Here is a 14,436-nt window from a genome sequence, read left to right on the forward strand (position 1 = left end):
TGCTGCTTTCGATACTGGATAGGCATGCTTTGACACTTGATAGACTTTTCTTGCTTTCAACATTTGATATACAATATGCAATGATATGTGTACTAAATTGAATGAGCAAATTGAAAATGCAGATGCAAGCTAAGGGCGGCTTCTAGGCATTTTACCTGTACTTTGAAAAAAGGAAAAAATTGTGGTCGGGAAGGTTAGAGTAGCCAACGCCATTGGAATTTTGATTTTACACATTGGAAAAATCCGTTTTGTTATTAATAGACTAAGGAGGGGTAAAAGAATAACCAAACGAAAGGAAATCCATTAGTTATTCCTCAAAGTTTCATTTATTCAATGACCAGAACTTGCCGGGGATATATAGCACGGAGACGTTACCACTAAGCATCATTACTTCACTGTCTTTTACTTTTGAGATGTCCACCCAAATAGATAGACGTTGAGTGGGTTGGCGTGGCCCAGTTGATATTAGACCTTGAGTAAGAATAGCATTGGGCTTGCATGCCCTTTTTCGATTCTTGGGCAGACGTGCCCCGTAGATCTGCTTGCTTTTGAATAGTGAGCCTCTAGCATTGAATATTCAATTTGTTGCTGGTCTATGGATACTTCGGGTAGCAAAACAAAACTTGCAATTTCCAGTTTATTGGTTCCCTTTGCAAGTGTCTAAAAGAATGCAAAAACTAATTAACCACTAATATCCAATTTACATTGATGAGCGAACTGATTCGACACGCAAACACACCTACATGTACAGTCTTGCCTTGCTCAAATGAGAAAGGAAGAAGAGCCCCCGGATGCGACACGGACTCTTAGACACGCGTAATATAACGAAATTTTGGGCGTTAACGAGCCAAGACTCAAATATCCCTAGACAGGTGAAACTGACACTTGCATAAGGTCAAACAGATGTAAAATGACTTGTACGAAGCAATAAAACTGGAAAAGCATCCCGAACTGAAAAACTTGAAGAAGTCGCAAAGACGGACATTAGATGCCAAAGATGACTCGTATAGGCCCAGACTGAAACCGACACCCCTGTACAGTCACATTAGGTTCATATGAGCTGTACAGTATGACAAAACTTGGCAAAAGCCCCTAGAACGGATTTTGAGGCATCGAAACCTTGATTTGAACGTGAAATGTGCCCCCGAGGGTCAAAAATCTTCGTTAAGCGCGACATTTTGGATCCGACACTTTGAGACAGTCACATATAGTTATAGTGACTTGCTTGAACTGATAAAAGTGCAAAACAGGCCTTGGAATTGGAAACGGTCACTCGAAGGCAGTAGCGAACTTCTATTGTCTGTTGTTGGAATTGCAATAGCACGTGCAGATCTGGAACCAGAGCACGACATTTGAGGCAAGCGCGCATGTGTCTGGTACTGGTGCGCGTAGCTGCAATTCTGCAGCAGGTGCCTTTGTTTGACAAGTCTCCTTTTTGAAGGAAAAAGGCCTTGTGGCTGCAAATATAAGTCAGAGCAAGACAAAATATCGACTGACTTCCAAGTAGACTTCGTTGTGCTTAGAATAAGCTGTGAGCCATTAGGCCTCGCAAGCATTTTGTTCTGTTTTTCATGCTTGAAATGTTTTAAGGCTTTTTATGCTCAGCTTGTGTAATAGAAGTAGTAGTTTGCAATAAAACTGAAAGACGAACGGTTTCCCCTTCTGATTCTATGATGAAGTTTGTCTTGTTCTCGATCTTTCTCAACCTTTGCGATGCACCAAAATGTCAATCATGGATCTAGTTTAAAGATGTGAGACCGAACCTCGAGAAAGGTTGCCTACGTATCCCTTTTCAAGGAATTAGGTCAAAATGTAGTTCGGGCAAAGATTTACTCGAGTGTTTTAGTACCTCACCTTTTACGCCCTAACTTTTACCTACTACCACCTTCTTAGGTTTTCGGTATAGCGAGCTTTTGACTGTTGCCTGTTTACTTTTGCCTAAACTGCCTTTATAGGTTTTCGGTCTAGCAGGCTGCTCTAACTTTTGCTTGTCGGTCCAACGAGCCTCTCTCAGGGAAAAGTAGCACTTTTGTTGATACAAGTTGACCAAGGTATTGAATTCATTGTCGTCGAGATCGATGAGTTTGGCTGCACCCCCAAATAGAATTGCTTTGCTAACATAGGGCCCGGAGCGCTTTGGTCGAAACTTCCCGTGGATCGAATATTGGAGCGTGGATCTTCCTTGTAACAGTATCCCCCTCTGCCAAGTCTCTAAACTTCACCCTTGAATTGAATGCGTGGATGATCCTTCATTGATACCCTTGAACATGATATGAGGCCTGTAGCCTTATGCTTCTGCTTTCTGGTTTGGCATCCGATAGCAAGGGGAATTCGATGTTCCACTATCTTAGGATCAACGCCAGGCATGTCTTGATGAGACCATGCATAGACATCGATGACTTTTTTGAGCAAGTCTGACTGGGCGCGATGCTGCTCTGGGGATAGTGTTGAACCAACTTGAGCCATTCGGAGGTCTACCTCATCTTTCAAGTTTATTGAAATTACTATTTCTTTTATAGGTTGAGCATGCCTTTCGTCTTCCCTTTCGGCGAGGGAACGCATTTCCTTGGGGATGCTTCTGTCGAAATTTGTCCCTTTGTCATCAGGGTCGACATAGTTTATATAAAAGTCAGCGAAGTACTTAGGAGTAGGATAATGCATTTCATAAAAACTTGTTGACACCCCAATCTAGGCATCCCAGATTAATTTACTTACGATATTTGATTCCTGGATGATGATGTGGGCACACGCCCCTGAAAATTCGGGTGCGCCCCTTTTTTGGAAAAGCACGGCGAAAGGCTTCGAGTTAGAGTCGTAACTCAGGTTTTGCGGTAAACCAACCAAGGAACCAAACTTGAAACGTTTGCTACGTTATTTGATTTTGAAAAAAGGCATAAACTAATCTGTCTTCACCTGGATATCTGAGGTTCGGGAGCCAGGTTACGAGAGGGAAAGGGTTTTAAGGCACCCCTCTCGCCCAATCTGGAGATCGGTCTATACTAGGGCATTTTGTAAAACATTTGATTCTCTCTTTTGATCAACTTTTAGCCATTTAGGGCGAGGGAACAGTTTAAGGGGATTAAAACTGTAACACATTGGCAAGATGTGATAAAATGGCATGCTAGCTTGTTAAAACACTTAATATAGGATGAAAACAGATTGTTATGAGTGTTTTAAACAGACTAGAAGACACTGTCTTAGAATGGATACGCAGGAAAGAATCAGCATGCACTGAACAAGTCACTACATGCTAACACTACTTGCGTACGCCATTCCATGACATGCGCTAGTAAACTAAAACCCACAATTCTTATTTCCATCCCTCTGGGCTCTGGAAGTGACCAGTGCACACCCAAGACAAACTAAGTAGTTCTATATATAGGAAATATATAGTTTAACAGTTTAAAATAGGCTGAGAAGCCACCCAAAGAATAGAACACCCCATAAACAGTGTGGGGATAAAACAGAGGCCAAGGCCTGGTTGCCATGCAATGGCCAGCCATTGGACCGAGATCAATCGGCGCATGTGTGTAGTAGACTACCGTACGCCAGTTGAAACCTCTTGTCCAGTGCTTGGCTTTGCACTTTCTGGATTTTGAGACATATTCAGAAAGACCCCAGAGGCATTCGAAAGCAGCAGATATGAATATTTGAGAAAGTAAAGATAGCAACTTAACTATGGAAAGCAATAAACTGGTTATTACATGCTCAAAGGTGATGAAAAGATAGGGATAAAACAGCTAAACACTGATCCCCACGCCAATACTGCACATACAACCATGACTGGCGTACGCGTACTTGTGACTAGCGTGCGCCAGTTCTAGCCATGAACGGTTTTGAAACTTTGCTAGCTTTAGGGATAGGACTGGTATTGATTACCAGCCTTGACCCTGCCAGCCCCCCTCAGGGATCAGAACAAGGTACTGTCAAAGGTGGTATACCTTTGGCTTTTGAGTTTGAGAGAATATTTGTGCTTTGAACTTGAGACATGGGTGGAGGGTGTGATGTATGGATGTATGAGTGAAGCTTGTTTATCACTTCCCTTGGCAAGGAAATAATGAACAAGAGATTGAAATGCAACTAATGCCTTCCAAGTTGGTAACCCCATGCACATGAATGCAAGGAGGGTATTTATAGAGGGAAAGAGGGAGAGATAACCAGCTCAAGGGGCTGGTTGAGATGGAGTGGAAGTCTCCCATGCATTAAATGCATGAGACAAGGTGATGGGGTGGTTGTGTGAGAGAAGAGAACATCCCCCAGTCCGAAGCCACTCATCAGATGGCTACACAGTGATCTGGGGTGGCCCAAAAGTCTCGTGCATGTGGCTGAATAAAGGTGATAGGACTACCTTTGATAGGTGTACGCCAATACTGTACCTGCGTGCGCTAGTCAAATGGCCAAAGCTGACCGATGACTGACACATAGCAGAGGACAAGCGCACGCTGGTGTGGGACCAGCATACTTAGGTAGGGTTTTGTTGAGGCTTTTTGGTTCTGGCTTGAAGGGTTTTTGAAAGGGTTTGAAAGAGTTCTGGAATGCTCAAAGCTCAAACACACTAACATTCTCGGGGTGTTCTTGATCTTACTCATCATCGGGGAATCAAAGACCATAAGTTAACGAATCTGGACAGTCTAGAAAAGGGTGTGTACAGATGAAAAAGATTAAAAGCACCCCCGTGAATGATAGCATGATTGAGCTTTGAGGGTTTGATTCCCTTTTAACCTAACCTAGCCCAAGCCAAAAAGCCAAAAAGCGTACCTGCACGCATTGGTCTTAAACCAGCATGTGCTGGTCCAAGTGCCACATGTTGGACATCGGTTACCTTCGACCTTGACCGACGTGGTGACATTTGGACCCACGCACACAAGTACACGACCTGCGCACGTCGATCAAACTCCTATCCCATCACCTTTATCTTGCCATGATCACAAGACTTTTGGGGCACCTTTGACCCTATTTATTCATGTGAGGAGTGATCCTTGGACAGGGGGATGTCCCCCCACTCTCACACATCTCCCATCATCTTTCCCTCTCATCCAATGAGTGGGAAGCCTTTGGAGGGAAGCAAGGCCTGCCATTCTTGGCTGATTTACTCCTCTCCCACACTCCATCTCCTCCTATAAATACCCCCTCCAATACTCTTCCAAAGGGTTCCCCCAAGTTACAAGATTTACACACTTGATCATTCTCCATTCAAACCTTAACTCCCAAGCTACAAGCCATCTTGCCCTCTTGCTATTACCACTCAACAAGCTTCTATCATATCCTTCATTCAACCTCAAAGCTCAATACTCTTTCAAACTCCAAAACCAAAGGTGTAACACATTTGCACTGCTTTCTGTTCTGATCCCTAAGGGGGGCTGGCAGGGTCAAGGCTGGTAATCAATACCAGTCCTAGCCCTAAAGCTAGCAAGGTTTCAAAATCATTCTAACTAGAACCAGCATGCGCCAGTCATAAGCACGCGTGCGCCAGTCCTTGGCTGTGCGCGCAGATCTTGCGTGGGGCCTGGTGTCTTGTTGTTTTATGCTTCTCTTTCCATACACATCACTACAAGTATGTTAAAAACCAGTTTACTGCTATGGGTGACCCGCACTCGCAAGTCTCTCTCTGACCAGTGGCTGGCCTTTGCCTTGTGTAACTTGGCCTTGGCCTCTGTTTTATCCCACACTGTTTATGGGGTATCTTATTCCTTTGGTGGCTTTGAAGCCCTTTTAAACAGTCCATAACCGCCTAAACTGCTTGGTTTTGTCCTGGGTGTGCGCTAGTCACTTCCAGAGCCTAGAGGGTTTGAAAATAAGAGCTGTGGGTTTGAACCTACTAGCGCACGCGTGTCTTGGTGTAGCGCGCACAGGTGTGATCAGCATGCAAAGACTCGATCAGTGCATGCTGGTTTCTTCCTGCACACGTCACTCCAAAACAATGGCCTTTTAGTCTGTTCAAATTCCCACAGCAGTTTGTTTTCATCCTATACTAACTGTTTCAATAAGTGAGCATGCCATCTATCACATCCTGCCAACATGTTATAGTTTTAATCCCTTAAACTAATCCCCCACCCTAATTGGCTAAAAACTGATTAACGAGAGAGAATCACAAACATTTTACAAATGCCCAAGTAGAGACTGATCTCCGGATTCGGCAAGAGGGGTGCCTTAGAACCCTTCTTCCCCTCTCGTAACCTGGCTCCCGAACTTCAGATTTCAAGGTGACGACGGACCAGTCTATGCCTTTTCAAAATCAAACAAACGTAGCAAGCATTTTCAAGTTCGGTTCCTTGGGTGGTAGACCTTCAAACCCAAGTGACGACTCTGAATTCAGCATTTCGCCGCACATTCCAAAAGGGCGCACCCGCCAAACATTCAAATTTTTAGGGGTGTGTGCCCATAGTGGCAACTCTGCTGGGGACTTATTGCATTAGTCTATACTTGGAAATTAATACTCTTGGGAAAAATCCCATAAAAGTCTGTCAAAACATTGAGCTTCGCGCTACTAAAGAATGGAATAGTTATTAAATAGGATCCTCGCATCCGACCAATCCCGACTGGGACTTTTTCGATTGTTCACTTGAGTAGTTTCCTCGGTGATCCTTGGATAGGGGGATGTCCCCCCACTCTCACACATCTCCCATCACCATTCTCTCTCATCCAATGAGAGGGAAGCCTTTGGAGAGAAGCAAGGCCAGCCATTCTTCGCTGATTTACTCCTCTCCCACACTCCATCTCCTCCGATAAATACCCCCTTCATTACTCTTCCAAAGGGTTCCCCCAAGTTATGAGATTTACACACTTGATCATTCTCCATTCAAACCCTAGCTTTCAAGCAACAAGCCATCTTGCCCTCTTACTATTACCACTCAGCAAGCTTCTATCATCCTTCACTCAACCTCAAGCCTCAAACCTCAAAGCTCAGTACTCTTTCAAACTCCAAAACCAAAGGTATAACACCTTTGCATTGCTTTCTGTTCTGATCCCTGAGGGGGGCTGGCAGGGTTAAGGCTGGTAATCAATACTAGTCCTAGCTCTAAAGCTAGGAAAGTTTCAAAAACCGTTCTGACTAGAACCAGCGTCCGCCGGTCATAAGCACGGGCGCAACAATCCTTGGCTGCGCTCGCAGATCTTGCGTGGAGCCTGGTGTCTTGTTGTTTTATGCTTCTCTTTCCATACACATCACTGCAAGCATGTTAAAAACCAGTTTACTGCTTTCCTTTGCTAAAACTGCTAGTTTTTTTGTTAATACTTTTACATGCTGCTATGGAAAACCCTTGGGGTCTTTCTAGACATGTCCCAGAGCCCAGATCATGTAAAACTAAGCACTGTTTAGATGGATCAAACTTGCATGCAGCAGTGGGCGCCCCGCATGCACAGGTCTCTCTCTGACCAGTGGTTGGCCTTTGCATTGGGTAACTTGGCCTTGGCCTCTGTTTTATCTCCCACACTGTTTATGGGGTAACTTACTCTTTTGGTGGCTTTCCAGCCCTTTTAAACTGTCCATAAATGCCTATTAACTGCCTAAACTTCTTGGTTTGTTCTAGGTGTGCACTGCTCACTTCCAGAACCCAGAGGGTTTGAAAATAAGAGTTGTGGGTTTGAACCTACTAGCACGCGAGTGTCTTGGGGTAGCGAGCGCAGGTGTGATCAGCATGCAAAGACTTGATCAGTACATGCTGGTTTCTTCCTGCGCTTGTAGGGAGGTATTCTCCGACAGGCACATCTTTTACCGAACACATGGTACGTGGGACCATGGTTTAAATAAAGATAGAATAGTCGCCATGCAAAGCAATCTGGTCGGCAATGATGGCAGGCGACATGAGAAGTTATTGAATCAAGAGATTGATATAGGTGCAGTGACATGAGAAGTCACTGGTCCAAAGTAGTCTGTTCGGCAATGAGAGGGCTTAATAGCAGGATAGCTCCTGAGAAGATATTGGTCCAAATAGTTGATAAAAGACCAGTTACATATGAAGTGACTACATATGAAGTGACTGGTCCAAACAGACTGTTCTACCATGAGATAGCCAAACAAGGAAAGAACTCCAATTAAAGTGTTGGAGCAGAAGGAATACTCTAGAAGGTTCCAGGATAGTGGTGTTCCGTAAAGGAATGGGATCCCAAGAATGTAGGATCCGGGAAAGATACCTAACGGGAATAGGATGTTCGGCCAGTTATAGAAAGAGTCCTAAAAGGACTAAGGTAGTGAACTGATAAGGGAACGAGAATCCAAGATATCATGGGTTTCCTATACGAGATAGGAATCCTAGGGCAACAGGGATACTTGGGCAGCAAGTATCTATAATTCTATAAATACGAGGTAAACCTAGAGTAAAAGGTACGCAATACGTTGCACTCATATCATTTTTCCTACTGATAGTTAGGGTTTTTCTGTTAGTACGTGATACTAACTTAGGCATCGGAGGGCCTTTGCCAGGAGAGGCAAAGGTGCGCTCATCCCTAGTCCGTTTTGTAGGTTAGGGTTCCGACAGCAAACTAGGGTTGCAGTGAAGAGGCATGAGTATCTGTAAGCGATCAGGTGCTGTTTAAAGTACTAATTGTTTTCATCCCCCTACAATTGGCGCCGTCTGTGGGAAACGGAGGAATTCCTTATGAATAACGACCGCAATGGAAGAAGATCCATTGACGCCACTCGATCCAAAGAATCTGCTAGATGGAGGTTGAAACAATTCTCAACCAGGGGCTCCGAGAAAGCCTGAAGGCGGACATAAGAGGACCTCAAGTAAGGGCCGCCCCCTTACTATTCATGACAACTCCAGGAGTAGGGAAGGAAGGATGGCCTTAAGGCCCACAAGGAGTAAATCCCATCGAAGGGAAGAATCAGTTGCATATTCAAAAAGTGTGCCCCACAGTGAAGATCTCCTTGACAAGAAAAGGCAAGAAATCGAGGAATATGCTCGCCTGATTAAGAAACAAGAGCATGAAATTCGGGAGTTAGAACGGATCAAAGAACACCCAGAGGACTCTGGACTTTCATGGAGAAATTACAGGGGAGATGGGAATGCTATGGTAAAATACAGAAAGGCTGCTTCACGAGGAAGAAGGAACAAAAGCAGAAGTCCCACTCCAAGGCGACATAAAGCTTCTCCACGAAAAGGGGGGAGAAGAAGTAAGAGCCGAACACCGGAACGACGAAGGGCTTCTTCAAGAAGGAGCAGGAGCCGAAGTCCTTCCTCTGAGGAAGAAAGGACTAGAAAACACCATAGGGATAGGTACGAGAGACCTGATTTCGATTGGGAAAAGACTAGACCCAATAAAACAAAGGGACAAGAAGATGAAACCATGACTGCATGAGAAGCAGCACGGAAAGCACTCAAGAATATTGCATCTTCCCCTTTTACAAAAAAGTTACATGAGGCTAGGTTGCCGAGCAGGGTGAAGCATGGAATGTTTACCCTCTACGAGACAGATGCTTATCCCGTGGCTCATATACAACACTATCAGTAGGCAATGTTTATGCATGAAGGAGATGATGCAATTATGTGCAAAATGTTCCCATCAAGTTTGGGGAAGGTAGCTTTGTCTTGGTTCCATAAGTTGGGTACACGCTCCATCCGAACATGGGAGCAATTGGTCGAAGAATTTACTGCTCGGTTCTTAACAAGCAGAAGAGCTCCAAAGACTTTTGAGAGCCTCTCCTTTATGAAGCAAGGAGAGGATGAGCCAATCAGGAAATACGCGAAAAAATATTGGGAGACTTTCAATGAGATTGAGGTTGCAGTGAAGGGTACGCAATAGCCACGTTCAAAACCGGGTTGCCTGTTCGGGGGGAGCTGCGTGAATCTTTGAACATGAGTCCAGTAAGAACACTGGCAAAATTAATGGAACGGATAGAGCAGCACGCAAGGAATGAAGATGACATATTTCGGGAAGACAGCAAGGTGGTTGCCGAGCAAATTAAAGGGCCTATGAAAAAAGGAGATAAGCGAGAGCCCAAAACCTACCGAGAAAAGAAAGACTATGGGCAGGCTAAGAAAGAGCCATACAAGGATAAACAAGCTCCTTATCCCAAATCTTTCTTTTCCATTACCAAGGTTTGGAAGGAGCCCATTTACAGAATTCTTTATCGAATAAAGAATTAGCCTTACTTCAAATGGCCCCCGAGTCTCTGTGGGGACAAAAATACAAAACGTGCTACGAATCAGCACTTCAGCTACCATCAGGATTGGGGCCATATGACTGAGGACTGTGAGAAGTTTAAAAGACACCTTGATGATCTGGTCTCTCGAGTCTATCTAAAGGAATTCATTCGGGAGGACCCTAAAGATAAGGGGCAAGCCATGGAGATGGATTACGAGCAAAATCCTAAAGGGGTAATCCATATGATACATGGACTGGCCATGCCTTAGACAAGGAATGAGGTCAGACTGCGCCAAAGACAAGTCAAACATAACCAACATGTTATGCGTTTAGGAAAAAAGAGAGGACGAGAAAATGACATATGCAACGAAGGCATAGTTTTTACAGACGAGGATTTGGGAGGAATTCAAATACCCCATAACGATGCTTTGGTCGTAACCCTACGAATTAGGGAGTATGACATTGAGAGGATCCTAATGGATTCAGGGAGTTGTATAGAGGTTCTCTATTATAACGCCTTTAAAAAGTTGGGACTGGCGCAGACAGATTTAGAGAAATCAATGACACCCTTGGTTGGGTTTGGTGTAGGAGCAGTTTGGCCCCTTGGAAAGGTGACATTACCTGTTCGGGCGGGGTCAGTAGTACTAAGGACTGACTTTTTGGTTGTAGATGTTCCTTCCTCTTATAATGCGATTATAGGGAGGACCTGGCTGCATAAGACGAGAGCAATTTCCTTGACTTATCACCAAATGGTAAAGTTTTCGGGATCCAATGGAATTGAAAAGATTATGGGTAACCAGAAAGTGGCTCAACAGTGCTTGATTTCCATCGTCAAGAAAATACAAAAGGCCCACTAGGTTCACACGTTAGAAGTACTAGATCAACCGACTATCGAGGACGTCGAAAAGAACCCAGCGGAAAGAGTAGTTGAGGGCTTTAAGAAGATACAAATCAACGAGATTGATCCTGATAAGTATTTTCTAATTGGGGAATCGCTGCCAGCAAAGGAAGAGGCTGAGTTAGTAAATTTCCTAAAAAAGTATGTTAACGTATTTGCTTGGATACCAAAAGAAATGCCCGGGGTTAATGCAGATATTATCTGCCACCACTTGAATGTTGATCCACAACATAAGCCAATCATTCAGAAGAAGAGAAGGGCAGCCGTGCAGCATGTTGATGCTGTCATCGAAGAGGTTGATCGTTTGTTAGAGGCTAAAACAATACAAGAGGTCTATTATCCAGAGTGGCTATCCAACACTGTAGTAGTAAAAAAGAAGAATGGAAAATGGCGTGTCTGTGTAGATTTCACAGACTTGAACAACGCATGTCCAAAAGACAGCTTTCCCCTTCCCAGGATTGACCATTTGGTTGATGCAACTGATGGATACGAGCGAATGCGTTTTCTCGATGCATATCGAGGATATCATCAGATTGCTATGTTTGGGTCTGATCAGGAGAAGACGTATTTCATTACACCATGAGGGTTGTACTGTTATAGTGTCATGCCCTTTGGACTGAGGAATGTAGTGGCAACATATCAAAGACTGGCAACCATCATGTTCAAAAAGCTCATTGGCAAGACTATGGAGGTGTACATAGACGATATGGTGGTAAAAAGTAAGACCAAACAAGGACACATAGCAGATTTAAAGGAGGCTTTTGAAATCCTAAGGAAGTACAAATTAAAACTCAATGCCTCGAAGTGTGCATTTGGAGTTGGTTCCGGGAAATTTTTGGGTCACCTCGTAACCATAAAAGGGATTGAGGCAAACCCTGATCAAATATCGGCCCTACAAAGGCTACAGAGTCCTAGGACAACGAAGGAAGTCCAAAGGCTAACTGGGATGGCTGCAGTCCTCAATAGATTCATTAGCTGGTCAAGTGACAAGTGCAGACCCTTCTTTCAATTATTAAAGAAAAGGGAAGGATTTGAATGGGGAGCAGAGTGCGAGCAGGCCTTCCAGGACCTGAAGAAGTATTTGGCAAAAGCCCCACTCTTGTCAACTCCAGAGCCAGGTGAGTCTTTAGTTTTGTATCTAGCTGTTTCTGAACATGCTGTAAGTGCAGTGTTGTTGAGAGATAAAGGATCCAAGCAAATCCTAGTCTACTATGTGAGCAAAACATTGCTAGATGCAGAAACAAGATATCTGCCACTCGAGAAATTAGTCCTGGCATTAAGGACAGCAACTAGAAAATTGCCGCATTATTTCTAGAGCCATAGGATTGTGGTGTATACTGAGTTCCCGTTAAATTCACTGCTACGAAAAGTTGGAGGAATTTCAACTTGGTCCGTAGAGTTAAGCCAATATGACATTGATTATCAGCCGCGCATGGCAATCAAAGGCCAAGTGTTGGCAGACTTTGTGGCCGAGTTCTCTCCGGCAATAGCACCCTTGCCTCCTGCGAGAGAGGAACAGGTAGCTGGATCACCATCCAAGAAGGAGAAAGCACTAGCCGAACAGGAAGCCCTTGAATGGAAACTCTTTGTTGACGAATCAGCATGTAATACTTGTTCGAGGATCGGGGTTGTGCTTTTTTCTCCAGAAGGAGTAATGTTGGAGCTATCTGTTCGGCTTGGTTTCAGTGCATCAAATAACGTGGCAGAGTACGAGGCACTCTTAGATGGGTTAAGAAGTGCGAAGACATTGAAGGTGACAAGGATCAAGGTATATTGTGATTCACAACTCGTGGTGAATCAACTGTCCGGGGAGTATGAAGAACGGAATGAAAAGATGGCAGCCTATGTAGAAGCAGCCAAGGAACTGCTTGATACTTTCGAAAGAGTGTACATCGAGCATATAAGCTCAGCACAGAATGCCCATGCAAATTCACTAGCCTAGTTAGCCGCAGTTGTACCAACGAAACTCAAGAGAAGGGTGGCGGTAGATTATCTTGTTGAGCCAAGCATTGGAAGGAGAGTAGAAATGGTCTTGGACGTAAACCATGGGACCAAGTTGGTTGGATCCAATTGTGAATTTTTTACGAGATGAAACACTTACCTCTGAAAAAAAGGAGGCTCACAAAATAAAAACCAAATCTGCACTGTTTTGGTTGTCACCAAAGGGTAAGTTGTACAGAAAATCCTTCACCGGTTCATATTTACTTTGTGTGCATCCCGAGATGGTGCAGAAATTCCTCCACGAAATCCACGAGGGGACGTGTGGAAGTCACGCTCAGGGCAAGTCTATTGCTCACCGAGCAATTACCCAAGGTTATTGGTGGCCACACATGCAAGAAGATGCGAAGGTGTATGTGAAAATTTTTGAGAAGGGTCAGAAATTTTCACCTATGATTCGAACCCCAGCAGAAGATTTGGTGCCATTAACGAGTCCTTGGCCGTTTGCTCAATGGTGGATGGACATCGTGGGTCCACTCCACAAAGCAATCGGAAACAGGAAATTTTTGCTGGTGGCAACTGATTATTTCATGAAGTGGATCGACGCAGAGCCGTTGGCTAAGATAACAGAGCCTGTGATAGAAAGGTTCGTTTGGAAGAGTATAATTACTCGTTTTAGGGTACCCTATTCTTTGATTATAGATGACGGGTCCCAATTTCAAAAGAAGTTTAAGGCTTTATGTGCCCAATATGGGATAAGAAACTATTACTCAACCCCAGCCTACCCTCAGAGTAATGGGCAGACAGAAGCATCCAATAAAACCATTCTTGATGGGATCAAGAAGAGGTTGGAAAAAGCGAAAGGCAAGTGGCCTGATGAGTTACCACTGGTATTGTGGGCGCACTGAACAACACCTAGGAGGTCTACGAGAGAGACCCCCTATTCATTGGCATATGGAATAGAGGCAGTTATACCCCTTGAAGTTGGACTTCCAACCAACAGGACTGCATTGGTTGGGAGTGGAGGCAATGACAGGGCCCTTGAAATTGAGCTTGACCTTGCCGAGGAAAGGAGGGAGCGGGCCCTGGTTCATCTGGCCTCATATCAGGAGCAACTTATGAAAAGCTACAACAAACACGTTCACCCACGGGAATTTGGTATTGGAGACCTTGTGGTTCGTAAAGTGCTCGGCAACACCAAAGTGGCAAACGAGGGCAAGTTGGGGGCCAATTGGGAAGGCCCGTATCGAGTTATTGAAATTGTGGGCATAGGGGCTTATAGATTGGCAGACCTTGGAATGTCCATAATTTGAGGAAGTTCTTTGTTTAAAAGACTTCAGTTTATTTTTTATTCTGCTTTAGGATGCACATTGTGATTATGTGGGAATTATGAATATATTTCCCTTGTTTTTACTTTTTAGTTGCAAGGGGTACGACTAACGCCCCCTTGAGTTATCAGATCATGAATAACAAATTTGATTATGAGCTTTTTCAAAATTTTATGGTCTTTTATG

At 44.2% G+C, this 14,436-nt stretch overlaps 1 protein-coding gene across 1 annotated transcript; it reads left to right on the forward strand.

Annotated features, from left to right (window-relative positions):
• Positions 1 to 7,882: 7,882 nt before the first annotated feature.
• On the forward strand, positions 7,883 to 9,300 carry LOC131306794 (uncharacterized). Its single transcript, XM_058333223.1, has 2 exons — positions 7,883 to 7,982; positions 8,687 to 9,300. The coding sequence occupies exons 1-2, from the start codon at positions 7,883 to 7,885 to the stop codon at positions 9,298 to 9,300; spliced, it is 714 nt and encodes a 237-aa protein (XP_058189206.1).
• Positions 9,301 to 14,436: the final 5,136 nt, after the last annotated feature.

Source organism: Rhododendron vialii, chromosome 11a (genome assembly GCF_030253575.1).
Source record: "Rhododendron vialii isolate Sample 1 chromosome 11a, ASM3025357v1".
Taxonomy (NCBI): Eukaryota; Viridiplantae; Streptophyta; class Magnoliopsida; order Ericales; family Ericaceae; genus Rhododendron; species Rhododendron vialii.

Excerpts from the sequence above, each read along its gene's own strand:
- LOC131306794 (XM_058333223.1), top strand. The coding sequence starts at position 7,883 with ATGAGAGGGCTTAATAGCAGGATAGCTCCTGAGAAGATATTGGTCCAA. Across the intron at positions 7,983-8,686 it reads GACTACATATGAAGTGACTG|GGGCTCCGAGAAAGCCTGAA; the intron begins GTCCAAACAGAC and ends ATTCTCAACCAG.